Below are 18,001 nucleotides of genomic sequence, written 5' to 3'. Positions count from 1 at the left end.
TCCTACTTTTCACTGACTTCTAATGACTAACCTTCATAAAGATCAAAAGGCTTTACGTTTTCCCCTGCCCACTGATGATTCCCTTTGATATGATGCGCCAGAGAAAAGTGATAGACATAACCTAAATGTACAGTAGATACAGTGGAAAGGTATGCTGACTTTTGGCCGTGCCTGTAAACAAATACACAATATCCACTGACTACTTGGGTGCCGTAGAGATTCTGCTGTGGTATGACACCACTTCATCTTTGGAATGATATTCAGAAATTCGGTCAGATCTTTGGCAAGAGACAGAGTGGTTCCGTGAAAGCATTTTCAGCTAAAGCGCTCCTGTACGTCATTATCACTCTGAGGCAACACCACAGCTGTCATCCTCTCAGTCACACCAGGCCTTGCAGTTAAGGTAGGAGCGAATTGTTGATATCGTGATGTGATGGTTGTATATTTTCTTGTCCTTCTTGGTGTCGAGGTAGTTCTGACTGTAGATGAAAAAAAAAGAAAAGAAAAAAGAAAAAGAAAGAAAGGACTATGATTGTGCTTATCGACTTCACGACGATAATTAAAAGAGAACATATACTTATTTGAAAGTCTTTATCTGCGTCAAGAATACGACCAGCTGTACATGGTTTTCATCTAAATTCCCAACTGTACTGCTGAGTGAACAGGATTAAAGGGAAAAAACAGACTGAGTCTACCAGTCTTACCAGCCCAAGACTCGAGCTTGGAATCTTCTAGATGGAAGCTGGACTTCCTAACCAATGCTCTATCGGCTTCCTCCAACTGTAGATGTCGTTAAGAACTTTTCCTGTGCTGCCATGTTTATGGAATGGTAGTCGTGGTTTCAGTGCCTGGTTGTGAAGCGCCATATATTCTGATTTAATGTATTTGTCTGTAGGGTAACAAGGGACAGTATAATATTAGTTCAAGAAGAATATGCATCTTCAAAGTGCACGAAAATATGCATCTTTAAGTGGGTGAAGTTGTGATAATATTCACTGAAGATCTTGCTTCTTGGTCACTGATATCTCAGAAGGAAGTGCCTAACAGGGTGGTGTATTTCGATACGTTTTCAGCAGTATCTCATATCTCGATAAAGGTATTCTAATCTCTATGTATATTTACCTCCGTCAAAGAAGTTAGAGGAGGTTGTATTCACCTATGTTTATCTGTCTGTTTGTCCAGACGATATCTCCAAAAGTTCTCAGTAAATTTCAATGAAATGTGGTGGAAGGGTGGGCCATCGGCCGTGGGCCAAGAAGGAACTGATTAAATTGTGGGGCAGATCCTGATCTGGATCCGTCTCTAAAGTATAATAACTCCAAAAGTTCTCAATGAATTTCAATAAAGTTTTGTGGAAGAGTGGACTATGGGTCAAGGAACAATTGATGAAATTTGGTGGCGGATTAGGATCCTATGTATTCCACACAGTACCTATACGGGAGAGGAAAAGTTTGAATGTAATGGAGATGAGATGTCTGAGGAGTATGTGTGGAGTGACGCGTATGGATCGAGTGCGAAATGATGAAGTGCGAAGGAGAACTGGAGTTGTTCGGGAGATGGCTGGTAGAGTTGAGCAGAGGGTGTTGCAATGGTTTGGGCATATGGAGAGAATGGATAATGAGCGATTGGTGAAAAAGATAACTAGATCTGATGTGAGAGGTGTAAGACTGAGAGGAAGACCACGAATAGGATGGATGGACAGTGTGAAGAGAGCGCTGGATGCGAGAGGGATGTCTGTTGAGCAAGGAAGAGTGGCTGTGCGTGACAGAAATAAATGGAGAGAAATTGTGAATGAATAAGTGATGACGCAGCCCTGAGGGGATATTCTCCCGCATTTGGTCTGATCAGCTAGTCAGGTCAGGTGCGGGTAAGGGGATGGGTCTGTTATGATGTGGCAGGGGTAAACCAGTTCTGCTGTCGGGCCCTGCTGTGGATGTCACTACTTGCATTGCGCAGTTGACCCTTGTGCGGTGTGATGCGGTGAGGCTCTGTCCGTTCTCCCCTTTGGGGCTAAGATGCGAATGAATGTGTTTGAATGGATGAGTAAATGGAGAGTGAGTCGTCCTGTCTCGGCTACCTCCCTTTCCTTGGGGGAAGCAGCCTAGGTATATAGATAGATAGATAGACCTATACGGATCCTGATCCGGATCCTTTCTCATAGCAATGGCACTGGCGGAGGTATGCGGTCTATAGTGCGGCTAAATGACCAGCGGCGATTGCCAGCAGGTCACTTAATGGCAAGCCTTCTTCGTCTTCTTCTTCCTTTGCTTCTGCTTCAGGTGGATTTGTTAAAGAGAAGGCCTTTGAAGACAAAAGTGGTACCATATATGGCAATCTGACATGGAGAATCCCAATCTGCCCTCAGCTGACACCTCTGTTAAGGCACCTCCAGAATCTGGGTAGTGGATATCTCCGTTAAGGATAGTTGTTTTTCACGGCAAACTGTTTGAAACAAGAGTCTCCCGCAGGTCCCAGAGCAATTCTGCTCTTGTTTACTAAAGTATGTTGTGCTAAGAGTAATTCTGTTCTTAATCGTAATAGTCTACCCCATCTTAAAGTTATCCCTCACTTTATCTTAGTTATCCTTTGCCTTTTTTTTTTTTTTTTTTCATTTACTATACCTCATGATGAAAAAGGTGGTATGTCACTCCTTTCGATACGTGTGTGTGTGTGTGTGTGTGTGTGTGTGTGTGTGTGTGTGTGTGTGGTGGAAAAGATTATCCTCGGGCCTGTGCCCCTCGATGAACTTGCAGCCTTAGAGATTTGTGAATATATTCGTTAGTGTATTAGGTTTTTTCTTTTATTTTACAGTGATTCTGCAGAGGAATGTCACCTGGGAGAAATGAGTCCAGGGAAAATTACTGGCATCGAGATACCGAAGTGGCTCAAGGAGAATAAAATTGCACCAAACCTAATCTCAAATGTCATGATACAGAAAATATTTTTCTTCTTAACCCTGGATAGTCATACCTAGATGAAATTCACCCAGTGGTATTGCAACACTGTATTATGCACATGGTTCCTTTATCTCCAGAACATTCTCTCTCTCCGTAGCTGCATTGTGTATTGAGACTGTGTTAGGTGGGTGGGTGACGCTCCACGCCTCGGTTTTCATATATTGTCTATAGCGATCAGGTGATTTTAACCCGGCTATGCCTATAGTGTGAGTAGTATTTTTCGCTCATGATTTTCTGAGAAAAGAGAAGCTAGCAGCCTGTGTTTGGGAGGTGTTGAGGACGCAGGCAAGGAATATAAAATAAGGACAAAAAAAGTTTTTACTCATGTATATTTTTAGCTGTCAACTCTTGAATTTGGTTGTTTTTATTTCCAAGAATGATCTCAGGATTTTTTTTTTAACATTACTACCTCTCATTAAATTTTCTTTAATACTTATATCAGTGTGAACAAGAGAGGTCCTTGCAAACTCATACCAAGTTTCATGAATAAATATTGATTAAAACATTTTTTTTTTCTTCCAGGGCCGGGTGAATAATATCCAGGTATGCTTGTGGTGTTATTAAAAATAGACCTATGCCTAACCAGGGTTAAAAAGAGGGGTTACTGCAGCCAGACGGGCCATTGCAATCGCAATGATTATAACCCAATGAGTTGTTTGACAGCCAGTTCTGTGATGGATTTGGACAAGAAGTGGATCACTGTGCGATAGATCTGACAGTCCCTTCGTCACCAATAGATGAAGCTTCTTTTGACTGAATACTTAATTGTGGTTCTCGGTATTATGACCATGTCCAAGGAGGCAAAGGAGACTTGCCTGTGGAAACTGTGCCTGGACGATACCTCACGTGATTTCATAGTGTTCAAGTCTTTTTTCTCATTGCTGAATGAGGAAGGACTGCTACCCTTCAAGCTGGTACAGTTAAAGTAGGGATTCTTGTAACCCTCATATGTAATGGTAGATATTTCGTGAGGCTCCGATGTGCTTGTTTACTTCTGCTCCAGAAAAATCGTTGGTGGCACAAATTGAAGAGGGAACTGGTAGAAAACAAAAGGAAACACTCCATGTTCATTCATGATTGCTCACAAAATGTCTGCCTCATTTCTTGGTCCCTTTGTTTGTTTGCCCATGTCCCCGTCACATTTTTCCCCACTGCAATAAACATTACAAGGACATTTAAATGACCTACGGTTTGGACAATGCTCGTTCATGTTAAAATGTATACATATATACTCAGAATGCCTTTAAATTATGCTGAGGATATACATTTAATCGAGATTTGTTTTAATAATAAGGGTAAGCTGTTGTGATACAGCTTATGAAGAAAGTGTCAACTGATGCAATATAACATTATACTCAGTGACAATCAGTAAATGTTACAGACTAGACTGATATATTACAGATGTCGACGGCTGGGTCAGGGGATGCACCGGTGTGGTCAGGATTCACGACGGTGGATTACGTCGTCTTCATCACTATGTTGGTGGCGTCCGCCGGAATCGGGGTGTACAGCGCGGCCAGAAGTCGGGGCCAGGAGTCTACCCAGAACTACCTGCTGGGGGGCCGAGCAATGTCACCCTTCCCTGTGGCTCTTTCGCTCATAGGCGGCAGCATCTCTGCAGTTTCAGTACTCGGTAAGTGTGCGCCATGAAGATAATTTTTTTTAACTCGTTTCACAAATTTCTCAAAGAATAAATTAATGAAAGTGGTGTGTGTGTGTGTGTGTGTGTGTGTGTGTGTTTAGATACTGGTAGGAAAACAATTGAAGCTACTCGTACATATATTCCAGTACTACACACACACACACACACACACACACACACACACACACACACACACACACACACACATCTTTCTCGTTGGATGCGAAAGCATACTTGAAAGCAATACGTGTTTCAGAGTATGTGTGACGCCGTCCATACATCGTCAGCAACTTAGAAAGTACAACACTCGCTTCCTACAGTGGGTTTAATACCGAATCTTTGATTCTGCGCTGTACGTTTGGCCATCGAATGATTTCTCTCAAAATCAAATTATTCATCCTTACCTAACTTTCAACTTATCCACCAAGTTTGGGTCAACTCGGAAGAAAAGTTCTTAAGCTGATAATATCCTGTGACGTTGACATGTAACTTATTAAGAATATATAATGTATCCATCACTGCCTGTCTTTATACGTGCTATCAGGTTTCATACAAAAGGGCCGAATCTTTTATTTCGCTCTCCGATCTTTGCCTATGACCGATTGCTTTCAAAATTGAATATTATCACTTTTTCCTGCCCCCCAATTCTTTCACTAAGTTGCCTGAGGTCTGATTACAACTATCAGATGGCTTAGCCTTTGACCTGTGAATTGTGACTTTTCGGGAAAAAAAAAAAAATCACCTCTTCCTCTGATGGGGCTGAATTATTATGCCAGAAGTTGCATTTTCTGATAGCTATTCCATAATCTTGCTAACACATAGCATGACAGACAGACAAACAAGCCAAACCAAACACATATTCTCATCGTTCTTTAGCGAGCATCTGTGACAAGGCTGGATGAGCAAAATCTGACAAGGTTATCTAGGATATAAAACTGTATATATATAAAAAATAGAATGTTTGTCTCCTTGTCGGTCCTTTGTGGAAAGCTTTGACAGGAGAAATTTTTTAGGGTGAATTTAGATGTATACATTACAGTTGCTAAAGTGACGCCCCTGACGGGCATTATTAACATTTGTAACTATATCACTGTTAGCTACAGCGGATGGAATGGGTGGACGGATTGGTAGGGTGGATGGGGTGGATGGAGAGGACTGAGTGGTTGGGTGGGTGTGGAGGAGCAGAGTAGGTGGAGTGGGTGGGGAAGGTTGAGTGGATGGGTGGGTGTGGAGGAGCAAAGTGGGTGGAAAGGGTGGGAGGGTGCTTGTAGTGGGGCTGGATGAGTGGGGTGGGAGGGCAGAGTTAGGTGGGTGTGTGGGTGGGCAGGATGGATGGGCTAGTGGATGGGGGCAGAGTGGGTGGGAAGGTGTGTGGGAGGATGGGTAGGGGAGGCGGATGGTTGAGTGAGCAGAGTGGGTGGGAAGGTTTGGTGGGTTGGTGGTTAATGGGAAAAGAGGTCTATGGTAGTAATAGGTCCATGGGGAATATATCTCTGAGTAAATGGGTCCGAGGAAGAACATAGGGTCAATAGTTAAATTGAGACCCAGGGGGTTTTCTTCCACAGGGGAGAGGCCATCCAGGGTCCCAGGGAATGCCGGGTACCCCTGCTAGAAGCCTGCTGTTTGGAGACTCCTTACTCAGCACGCTGGAAGTCTCTGATTGTCTTATCCAGCTCTTAAAGCGCAGATCAAAGCTGAATGATTTGATGCCATAGTTTATCTCGAATTTCCTATCTTCTATATGTAGTTAGATTACATATAGAAGTACTGGGAGCATCATGCTCCATTGATCACCTTCAGGGTGAGGAATTATGCTGTTACAGACACTTAATTCCAACTCTAGTACAGATTCTCGAATACTGTTATCGTCTTCTTGCTTCAGTTGCCCATGGCTTCAGGACAATTTTTCTCCACTGTAACTCTCTCTTGAACTAAGTGTTGAGACATGTGTTGCAACAACCTCTCACCCCTCCTTCAGACTGAGGTAGATAAGCTTGAACTTAGCACCTTTTCGTGATAAGCAGATAACTGTGATTAAACACCTGACCAGCAAGATTCAAGAGGATTCATGTCATTCACCACATTCTTTGGAAAGTGTTGATAGTCCTTATGAGTATTATCGGTTGGCAAGACGCTACTGACACAAGTTGGAGAGGACACCACCGACATGATAGTCATCCACTACCTAACTCATATTACCGCTTCTTCCTGCCTGTCCAAACACATAACCACTCAGTTTTTATCGAGCACTATACCACATTTTCATCATCAGCTTCAACAGAAAGTGTCGTTTCTTTTGCCGGAATGATTCAGTCGACAAAGAGAGGGGAGCTCTGTGATGGATCGTATGAAAATCTAACAACAAATATACTGAAGAGAGAGAGTAGGAAGAATGATGGCTGTGATAAAAAGAAAAGTGTAGAACAAAAAGTGTCGAATGAAAATGCTACCCATAGGATTCTCAGGTCCCGGATGGATGGATTTTTTTTTTTCATTCTGAGTATTTCAGAATTAAATTTTTGTGTACGTATGCATAATATATATATATATATATATATATATATATATATATATATATATATATATATATATATATATATATATTGCCAGACGCCTTAATCCCGTAAGGAGTGGCCACAGACAATTCTCCTCCATGTCGCCCTGTCCCCCGCCATTTCATTGTCCTGCTTCCAGCTCACACCCTCCTTTCTTATAGCCCTCTCCACTTCATCCCTCCATCTCATCTTTGGCCCCCCCCTCTCACTCCCCCCCTCCACCTCACTCACATACACTCTCCTCGTCAGTCTTTCACTCTCCATCCTCTCAACATGGCCAAACCACCTCAGTGTGTTTCTCCTAACGCTTCCTATCACATCCACATCCACACCACAACTCTCCTTCACTTCCTTATTTGTCAGTCTGTCTCTCCATGTAACTCCACATGCTCGTCTCAAATAACTCATTTCCACTGCTGTCACTCTTGACTTCTGTCCCTCCAACAAGGTCCAAGCTTCACTTCCATACGTAAGAGTTGGTATCATAATACTGTCATGTAGTAACTTTTTCACTTCCATGCTCACTTCCCTGTTTCTTATCACTGCTATCAAAGAACCAGCAACCTTTCTACCCTGTTGTACCCTTTCAGGCACTTCACCCTCTGAACTTCCATCCTTACTCTTTACACTACCCAAGCACTTAAATGCACTCATATTTTCCATTTCCTCCCCATCCAACCTCAATGTACATTTACTGACTTCACTTCTCTTGAAGACCATATCTTTATTCTTCCCTACATTCACCTTTAGATTCCATTTCTTACACACTTTCCCAAACTCATTCACCAAGCCTTGCAGCTCCCCTTCGTCTTCACTTAACAACAAAGTATCATCTGCAAACAACAGTGTAGAGAGTTTCCAAACACTGCTCTCTCTCTCTCTCTCTCTCTCACTAGGGCCGCTCCAACGTCCAATGACCTACCTTGTATCTCTTTTATAACCCCATCCATATACAGATTGAACAACCATGGACATATGACACATCCTTGTTTCAATCCAACCTTCAAATAGAAAAATTCACTCAGTTCATTATCCACACGCATTGCAGTCTTAGCACCCTCATACATACACCTCACGGCCTTCAACAACTTCCCATCTACTCCATATGTTCTTAATACTTTCCACAATCCTCGTCTCTCCACCCTGTCATATGATTTCTCCAAATCCATGAAGGCCTGGTACAACTTCTTTCCCTTCTCTAGAAGCTTTTCCACTAAAGATCTGTGAATGAATATCTGATATTCACAACCTTTTCCACCCCTAAAAGCTCGCTGTTCTTCTCCAACTAATTCCTCTATTATTTTCCTCTGTCAATAAGTATCCTATCATATACTTTTCCTGTTACACTAAGAAGACAATTGCCCCTATGATTACAACACACCTTCTTTTCCCCTTTTCCTTTGTATAGGGGAATAATTATACCTGACTTCCAATCCTCCGGGACTGTACCTTCCTCCCAGGCCAATCTGCACATCTTCCACATTCATTCTACTACTATCTCTCCCCCATGCTTCAGCATTTCACGACACACTTCATCAATTCCTGGGGCTTTCCCCATTTTAACTTTCTTCATTGCTTCCACATCTTCCATCCTACTGATTTCTTCCTCTCTTCTCATATCCCTCCTTCTCTTAGCCATTCTCCAGCTGCTTATACTTCCATCACTTTCATTCCCTATGTTAACAATTCCTTATAGTGTTCTATTCTTCTGCTCACTTTTTCTCCCTTCTCCACCAGTAATCTACCATTTTTATCTTTCACTCCCCAACTAACCTTTTTTTTGGCACCCTGTCTAACTCTCTATACCTCTTTCCAGATCATTTCCTTACATTCCCTTCAATTTACACTCAAGTTCCTTCTAAATTCTTCATCCACTTACTTCTTACTCTCTCTTACTAATCTTTTCCACTCTTTCTTCCTTTCCACATATAACTCTCTCTTCCGTCTCGCAACTTCCTCTACTCCCCTGTTTTTCATCCACTGACTATATGCTTTCTTCTTTCGTGCCACAGCCTCTCTTATATCTTCATTCTGCCATGCTGTTTCCTGCATCCCCTTTCGTCTTCTCTTCAGCTCACACACCACCTCATGCTACACAGATTCTTCTATGAATACTTTTTGCACACACCATCCACGTCCCCTATCTGCTCCAGTCCATCTTTACCCAATCGCTCCCCCACTTTCCTCTTACATTCTGCCTTTTTTCCCTCCTCTTGTAACTTTTCCACCCTCCTTGTATGAAGTATTTCCTCCCTTCCTTCCCATCTTCTATTTCTCCATTTCATTTGGACTTTCATTCTTACCACCACCAAGTGGCGGTCAGAAAGTTCACTCCCCGAACATCTATATACTCTTGCATCCATTGCACACCTTCTCATCCTTTCAGCCACACACACATAATCAGTCATTGGCTTCCGTTCATTCAGTTCACCCTTCTCATCACTCGCCGCATATACCTATGGATTATTTTGTGCCTGAAAAGTGTATTAGCTATCACCAACCCCCTCCCGGCACAAATATCCACTAAAGCACTGCCATTCTCATCCATCTCCGCAGGCACACCCTACTCACCAACTACTCCACCCACCTTCATATCCCCTACTTTTCCATTCATATCTCCAATCAAAAATACTCTCTCATTCCTTTCAAACTTTTGCATGCACGCTTCCACATCTGTCCAGCTCTCACTCTGCTTGCACAATCTTGCGTTGGTGCATACTCGCACGCAATTGCCCACATTTGTATTGCAACTTTTAATCTTACCCACACAATCCTTGGGCCAACTGATCCATACTCTCTTATATTCTTCCATCTGTTACTTACAACAATACACACTCCTTCTTTTGCCCTCTCATTCTCACCTACTCCTGCACATATACCCAATCCATATTCCCATTCTCTCACACACTCACCTCACCATTTAGTTTCAGTTAATCCACATACATCCACTTTCATACCCTCAAGCACCTGGACAATCTCTCATTCTTTCACCTCATCATTTGCACCCCTTACGATCCGTACCATGTCCTTTGTTCGGTCCTTAGTCATCACCTTTTGGTTAGTCCTGGTCCGAGGCTTCTTGTTCGTATTTCTAGTTAGTTGTTTTCCGGGGAGAGGCACTAACCCTCCGCCAACCCAGTTGTTGTCACGTAGGGAACACGTATTGGTTGGTTATAAGGTTACCACCCAGCGTTGTAAATATATATATACCTATCTATCTATCTATCTATATCTATCTATATCTATCTATCTATCTATCTATCATCTATTTATCTATCTATCTATCCATCTATCTATATGTGTGTGTGTGTGTGTGTGCGTGTGTGTGTGTGTGTGTGTGTGTGTGTGTGTGTGTGTGTGTGTGTGTGTCAGAGAGAGAGAGAGAGAGAGAGAGAGAGAGAGATTTGTTTTTAATGGATCGTAATAGGTGAAGCAAGACATGTTTCAAGCCAATCATTAAGTAGCTCCTTATTTGTTTAAATGACCTCATTCTTCTGGATGACTTGCCGATGAATGTTGCTAGTTTAGATGGAGGTGAGAGATCACAGAATTCTCCTTCCTTAAATCATAAATTTATAATCGTTATCCGCCCTAAACCTCGTGCTGTCGAGGGAGAAACGCAGTTTGGCTAACTCTTAGATTTTTCGAGGAACTGTGAAAACACTGACATTTTTTACAGGGAATTCAAACTGTTACAAGAGGCTTTGTTCATGAACAAAATGAAACTCAGCGGATTCTGAGACCCATCCTTAGCTGTAGACCAAGAAACATAAACATCACTTCTAACATTCTTTCCAGGCACCCCAACGGATGTGTACCTCCACGGGACGCAAGTGTACATTATGTCTATCAGTTTTTTTACCGGCTTCGCAGTGGTCTACACGTTAGTCATCCCAACCTTCTTTAACCTTCGCCTTGCCTCCATTAACAAGGTAAGTGAGAAGACCGTGTGGTGTAGTGTACTAAATATATAAATGTTAAAGATAAACGTGTTTGTGGATGGTAGATGATATAGCTTGTTTTGTGTGATGGAAAGTGATTGTTCGAGTATACACTTGATTGTTGTTCAAGCTTTATTATGTGGCTGAATGATGTGTGCGTTGCTGCTGTGTGATGGAGGGTGACCAAGTACGTTTATGAAAGGGAAGGATAATGTTGGAACATACTTTGAGGCAGTGTGATGTCTGTGTTTTGCGATGCAGGGTTAATGTTATGCTTTGTGATGTGTAGTGTTTGTGCTTTGCTTGTGATGTAGTATCGGAGACTTTCGAATTTGTGTTAAACGACAAAAAGTTTTTCTTTCTCTTTTAGTTACATGATCGAAAATGATTAAGTATGTAATTGTCAGAGAAAGTCACTGTTCGTTATGTGCTGTGCAGTGGAAGGTGATTATTTTTAATGATTTTGTGGGGTGGAAATGTCTAATTTTTGTTACTTGATGAACCGTGGTCATATGTGTTTTATGGGATGTGATTGTTTGGCTATAATATTCGCATATAAAAAGATTTATTTTATGTGGTGGGATGAGGACTGGTTTTTATTATCTGGAATGGCTGAGGAATCTCGGTTATTTAAATGATTAGGAAACGAACTGGAGGACTGTAGGCATGAGGGGAAAAAAAAAAGTAGGGGAATGGGAAGTATGTCTTCCCACTTCCTAACGATATGGTGTTGATGACGATTCAAGACATTAATATCAAAAGTTTGCATCTGGGTTAGGAAGAATCTGTCAGAGATGTTTTTGAAGATGCAGGAGAAAGAAAGGTGAGCCTATGTAGTAAAGAGACGGGGCACAACACTATGAGAGAAAACCTAATTAGATATGAAAAGTCTGAAGAGACTGGGTTGTTTAAGCCTCTGTGGGTAGACGTTGCGGTAGATGTAACTTAGGGAGAATTATTGACGAGCGTGTGGCTGGAGAGTATGAAGGTCAAGAGGTGCCGACTGCGCTGCATGGTGTTACGAAGACTGGATTGTGCGGATTTTATGGCCAGTACTTGGGCTATATGCCCTCTGGCGGCCTGAACTTTAAATTTCCGTTGCTGTAAAAGGATGGTAATGTTAGAATTAATGTCAAGTGCATAGGTGAGATTTTTTGACAAAGTGAGAAGTGGCGGTAAGAAGGATTTGAAATTAGACACTGGATATCTGAAAGCGTTGAATTACTCTCCAGGGCCTGTTAAATAGAAAATGTTATGGCCATATCTAGAGAATAGTAACTAGAGACTGATGAAGAGGTACACAGTGAAAGCAGAGAGACAGAAATGGGGAAGCCATGAAGATGGTGGGAGAACTGTGTGAATGAGATTTTTAATCATAACGGTCTGAGCCTTCAGTAACCGTGAATGGAACAGTGCAACTCGTAATGAAGTGTTATGGGAGCGGATATATCGATGTCATTTATCCTCCACAGACGAGAAGCACAAAACAGTAAACATAACAAATATATACATACTGTATCTCACTTCGTGCCCACCTGGAGGTTCCCCAGTTCCCTTGGCACCCCGCAACATCCTTAGATTAATACTAGCAGGTGACCTTAAAGCAAAAGACATCATGGTTATAACACACACACACACACACACACACACACACACACACACACACACACACACACACACACACACACACACACACACACACACACACACACACACACACACACACACACACACACAGGTGGGGGGAGGGGACTCAACCGCATGACTTACATATTGAATCATCAGGAACTATTCAACATCTCAGGTAACTACAACACCTCTACACTATCCTCACAAAGACAAAACCAAAACAACTTCATATCTGACCTCGCTTTTTGTACATGTACACAGCCTATTATGACCAACTGGATCAGAGTCTGTGGCCTCTCATCCAACCCTCTCACCATCATCATATTGTACGTGATCAAACCAGACCCAGACAGTAATAAAAGAAAACAACCTATAAGCACGAGAAGGCAAACTGGACACACTTCACACAGAACTCAAAATATACTGTAGAAACATTCAGCCAGAACTCTTTCCTAGCCACTGACGAAGCATTCACAGTCATCGGTAGAATTATTGCTAAAATCAACGGGCATTTGAAGAGGAGGGGGAGAGTAGAATATGCTTAGTTCTTCCACTCATGGATTACATATAACTTATACATAGGTGGTAACTCACGTGAACGTTTGAAATCCAAATAAATTTGTTACCATTTAACTTTAGTATCCTAAGTTGAACTAATGAATGGCAATCACACGTCTTCCTCATCTACACCCACTCCTCTCCTACCCCCACCCACATACCCTCTCGCCCATCCACTCACGCGGCCTCCACACAGTTAACAGTGGATTCCGTGGCAGCTGCCATGACGTCACCAGACTCATTCTCCGTGCTTCGAATATGTAACCACGTGTTTAACGCAGAAAAATCCTTGAAGGATTTTAGTTATCCTGTAGACCCTTATGAGGGTTTGGCCAGCTATAGATAACTAACAAAAAATCTAAGCAATGATTGAATAATTCTGTACGGAAGAACGATATTAACGTAAAAAAATGGATGATCCTTAACATATAAACAATGAGAGAGAGAGAGAGAGAGAGAGAGAGAGAGAGAGAGAGAGTCACACTTACTGAGAAATAAAGTAATATCTGTTGTACAGTTTCCCCAGCACTGCAACAAAATATTTCATTGTTAATTTACCAGTCATTAATATAGGCCTCTCCTTCTACAGTATTTAGTGCTGAGGTATAAGTCAGCCACTGTGCACAGGCTGGTCTCGGTGTCTCAAATTGTCTATAACTTCTTCTACATGGGCATGGTCATGTATAGTCCTTCGTTGGCCCTGTCCACCGCCACCAACCTTTCCACCACTACCTCAGTGATAGTAATGGGCCTCGTCTGTACCTTCTACATGACTGTGGTGAGTGTATAAGAACTTACTGCCGCTGCTATGTGGGTTGCTAGTCATGTATCCTAAAGATCCTCACTGAATTCCTGCAGTTTCCTTCTACCCTCTCTAGCTCTGACTTTAGCTTCTCTATAGGTCATTCATTTCAAACCTAGATAGATTAGATGAGGTAACAGTATAAGATCTGTTGATAGTGATTTTGATGATATCTATAAAATAAGTGCAGGATGGGGGATGCCCTCGTCAGATATGCATCCTATTTCTTTAGATTTTGAGGCAGTCAGAATATGTATTAAAAACTATGACGGTGAAAAATAAAATCTCCAAGTCTACCTGGAGTCTGTTTGAACCGAGTACGGTAGGTATTCCCTGATGCTTAAGGAGACAAAGAATATATATATAAAATAATAAAAAAAAAAACAAGGATAATGAACCTGGGCACACGCCATGTCATTTCCCGTAGAAACCTCTGACTCGAATGGCCGTGAGCAATGTAAAGAGAGACACCAGGTATAGACACGCACTGCTTTTCTGGGGGGTCAGGGGTGAAGTGACGTCAGCTGTGTGTGTGGCGGGGAGAGAGAGAGAGAGAGAGAGAGAGAGAGAGGTGTTGGGATCGGGAGAACGGGAGACCAGCCTCGACACTCCCACACCTTACCTCGTCCCTTTCTCTGTTACATTCCCTCCTATTTGCTGAAAATGAAAGCAATAAATTTTTTCTTCACTAGAGTATAATGGATTGATGAATAAAACAGAGCGATAGGATTTTTGTATATTTATTTTACAAGTTTTTCCATCTTTTTTTTTTTTTTTGTACTTTTAAAGCTGTTTGGAATGTCTTTGTTTATTATTCTTATCCTAAAATACACCCTACATTTAGCAAAATAATATTTCACTTCACATTCTTTCACTGTACATGCACGCGTCAATTTCTGCTGTAAAATGCGTCAGTCTTGTGCTTCACACCCGTCACTGTTCATAGAAAATGGAGCTCGGCACAGGTAGGCAGCCAGGGAGAGAATGAGCGCAGGGTCCTTGGACGCTGATGACGTATTCCGCACCCCCCTACCAGTTTTGGCCCGGCCATGACTATACCTGGTGTCTCTTTTTACCTTGGCTGTGAGAACAATATTTCAACTATAAGTCTACCAATACCAAGTCAGTTCACTTTCCATCAGGGCGCAGGGAGGCGTGGCTTGTGTGTGACGTCAGCTGGCTCAAGTAACAGAAAATGTATGAAAGGGCAGACTCAAATTAAACATTTATAAAAAGGGAAAACGAAAAAGGGGAAGAAGTGCAGACTCGTTTAACCCGTCACGTCCCAAGGTTTTCCGCACCTCCGACATCCCCCAGTCCCGAGGTATTTTCGAAATTTTTTTTTTTGGCTAAAACCTTCGCTTTTGGTGAGAAACATCGAAAATTCATAGAGAAATCGCTCACCTGAGGTTTAAAGTGCCCAATCCAGGTAGGAGTTCCTCCTTACCTGAGTGGGTTTTCTAACATGCTGGCATCAAAGAAAACGAGTTCTATGGGAGGATAACTATTTTATCCACTCATAAACGGTATTTATTTATTTACTTGGTACGAATGTACAGTATATGTAGTATGACAGTATATTGGTTTTCAAGCAGTAATAAAGGCATTATAAGCATTGTTTCACTCACTAACTAATCACCATACCTGACCTATTTTTGCCACACTACCTGATCATTATTTCTGGCTGTTTTTTCTTCTAATGCTATGTAAACATTGTCCTCCACATTGTCATCGATTGGGGAATCACTCTGGCCCTGAATAACTTTACTAGCCAGGTCACTGGTAACAGGTCCTTTGCCAAGACAATGTCGTGAGGGGGGGAGGGGGGAGGTTATGCAGTGTAAGGCATTGTCCCTGCTTGGTATCTTGTACAGGAATAGAGGAAGGTGTCCCGTGTATACATACGAAAAATCACGTGCGAAAATTGAAAATTGTGCAAATTAGGGACCTTGCAATTGCATGACGTACTGGTACATCGCCGGGACTGGCAAATGCAAATCGTTGCAACGTACCCATACGTCGACGGGATGGGGCGGGTTAACCCTATAATATAGCAATAGGTTCTCTCACCCCTACACCTTCCCTCACACATTTCAGTCCATTTCCTCACTTTCCGGACTGAAAATGTGGCATGGTCAGATGAGTGGTCCAAGCAACCACTCACCATCATGGTCAGGAGTCAACTGAACTGGGGTTTCGCACCAGAGCCAGCCGACATCATTCCGATGCTCCGCCCCCTGCGCGAGCTCGGAGCCGTTTTAGAAAGAAGTGATCCGACTTGGTATTAGTAGACTTAGATTTCAACTGATGCAGCAGCCTATTGCGACAGTAGTGACCATAGTAGCAGCACAGACCAGGAAATAGCTAAAAGGAGCGACAACGAAAACGGTCACAGTCAGCCCTACAACCTTCATTTGACGAACATTGAGATAATCCCTTCACTGCTAGAAGGTATTATTTGACCTCAACAATCTTTGGGTCTACCAAGAGACCGTCAGATATACTGGACAGCATTTCTTGTATTTGCTTCATCAAACCTCTGTGGCTGAAACACCTCTTTGTCAGATCATCTCCACATACACTGGACAAGGCTCTGAAACTTCTCTGGTCACACCTCAATGGCCGGCACATCAGCTGCGAGGTGGTTACGAGGGGTTGCTGTTGGAGGTGTTTAACAGATCTGGTGGTATATTGCAATAGCAACAATAACAACAAGAACAACATGTAATAATAATATTAATGATAATAATAATAGCAATACTACTACTACTCTTACTACTACAACTACTACTACTACCACTACTGTTACTACTAACACTGAATAATAATAATAATAATAATAATAATAATAATAATAATAATAATAATAATATTATTATTATTATTATTATTATTATTACAGCTATATCGTATTCCACTTACAATGAGGTAGAGGAAACTTTACAGAAAATATATCCAAGTAAATTCCTACACGATTTTAGGACCGTAAAGGTACTGTTGACCGCAGCTACACTTCATGCTTCAGGGTGGCGTGAAGGCTGTGGTGTACACTGACGTTATGCAGACGTTGCTCATGTACGCTGGAGTGCTGCTTGTGGTCATCCTCTGTTGTGTTGAGACTGGGGGTGTCAGCAGCATTTGGTCCATAGCTGACCAGGGCGCCAGGATTGAGTTCTTAAAGTAAGACAACTGGACGTTATCTTCTTAATATTTCTTACACCATTGTTGATAATATAAAGTATTTTTGATGCTCCTAGATCTGGATTCAAAGAAGAGGAAGCTTGATATGTATAAAGAACTATGGTATCATAATATGCATATATACGTATGGTATTTTCCTGATGTCAGTTATTGTATTTGCTTTAAACTGACCATACTAAATAGATAATCCTAGTGTCTAGGTAGATTTTTTTTTCTTAATAACCCATTTAACGCTAATTAATAAGCAGTGAGTTGGGCTACAGTGTGATAGAAGTGAAAACGAGAAACAGTCACGGATTATGAAGACCATATTAGAAGGATAATTCTGGTGCCCAATTGTTTGGGAATGTAATTGATATTTAATGCCAAATACTTTATTCTTGATTCGAAGCATAAAGAAAATGCTACTTCAGTGCTTTGACACCTGACATCTTCATTTCTGGCATACAGGGCATATCAACAATATATATATATATATATATATATATATATATATATATATATATATATATATATATATATATATATATATATATATATATATATATATATATATATATATATATCATCAGCCGTTTGAGTGTCCACTGCAGGACCGGCCTATCCCAACCGAACTGGAGACTATACAGCCAATGTATCTCTACCGAGTGGCTTAGGCTGTCTAGTAGAGATTGTATGTAGAGTGAGAAGTGCTTGTAAGTGTAATTGTAGTGTTG

At 41.7% G+C, this 18,001-nt stretch overlaps 1 protein-coding gene across 1 annotated transcript in view; it reads left to right on the top strand.

The window, feature by feature from the left end:
* Window positions 1–3,739: 3,739 nt before the first annotated feature.
* LOC145389873 (sodium-coupled monocarboxylate transporter 1-like) overlaps window positions 3,740–18,001 on the top strand; it is a 32,980-nt gene continuing 18,718 nt past the window's right edge. The window contains exons 1-5 of the mRNA XM_080265002.1: window positions 3,740–3,871; window positions 4,359–4,590; window positions 10,953–11,086; window positions 13,872–14,060; window positions 17,110–17,264. Of these exons, the coding sequence (XP_080121128.1) occupies window positions 3,740–3,871; window positions 4,359–4,590; window positions 10,953–11,086; window positions 13,872–14,060; window positions 17,110–17,264 (842 nt within the window). The remainder of the gene's footprint in view (window positions 3,872–4,358; window positions 4,591–10,952; window positions 11,087–13,871; window positions 14,061–17,109; window positions 17,265–18,001) is intronic.

This window comes from Coenobita brevimanus, chromosome 14 (assembly GCF_032717465.1).
Source record: "Coenobita brevimanus isolate Jiangsu-jjx chromosome 14, ASM3271746v2, whole genome shotgun sequence".
In the NCBI taxonomy this organism is placed as follows: domain Eukaryota; kingdom Metazoa; phylum Arthropoda; class Malacostraca; order Decapoda; family Coenobitidae; genus Coenobita; species Coenobita brevimanus.
This window is presented reverse-complemented; position numbering and strand designations above follow the sequence as displayed.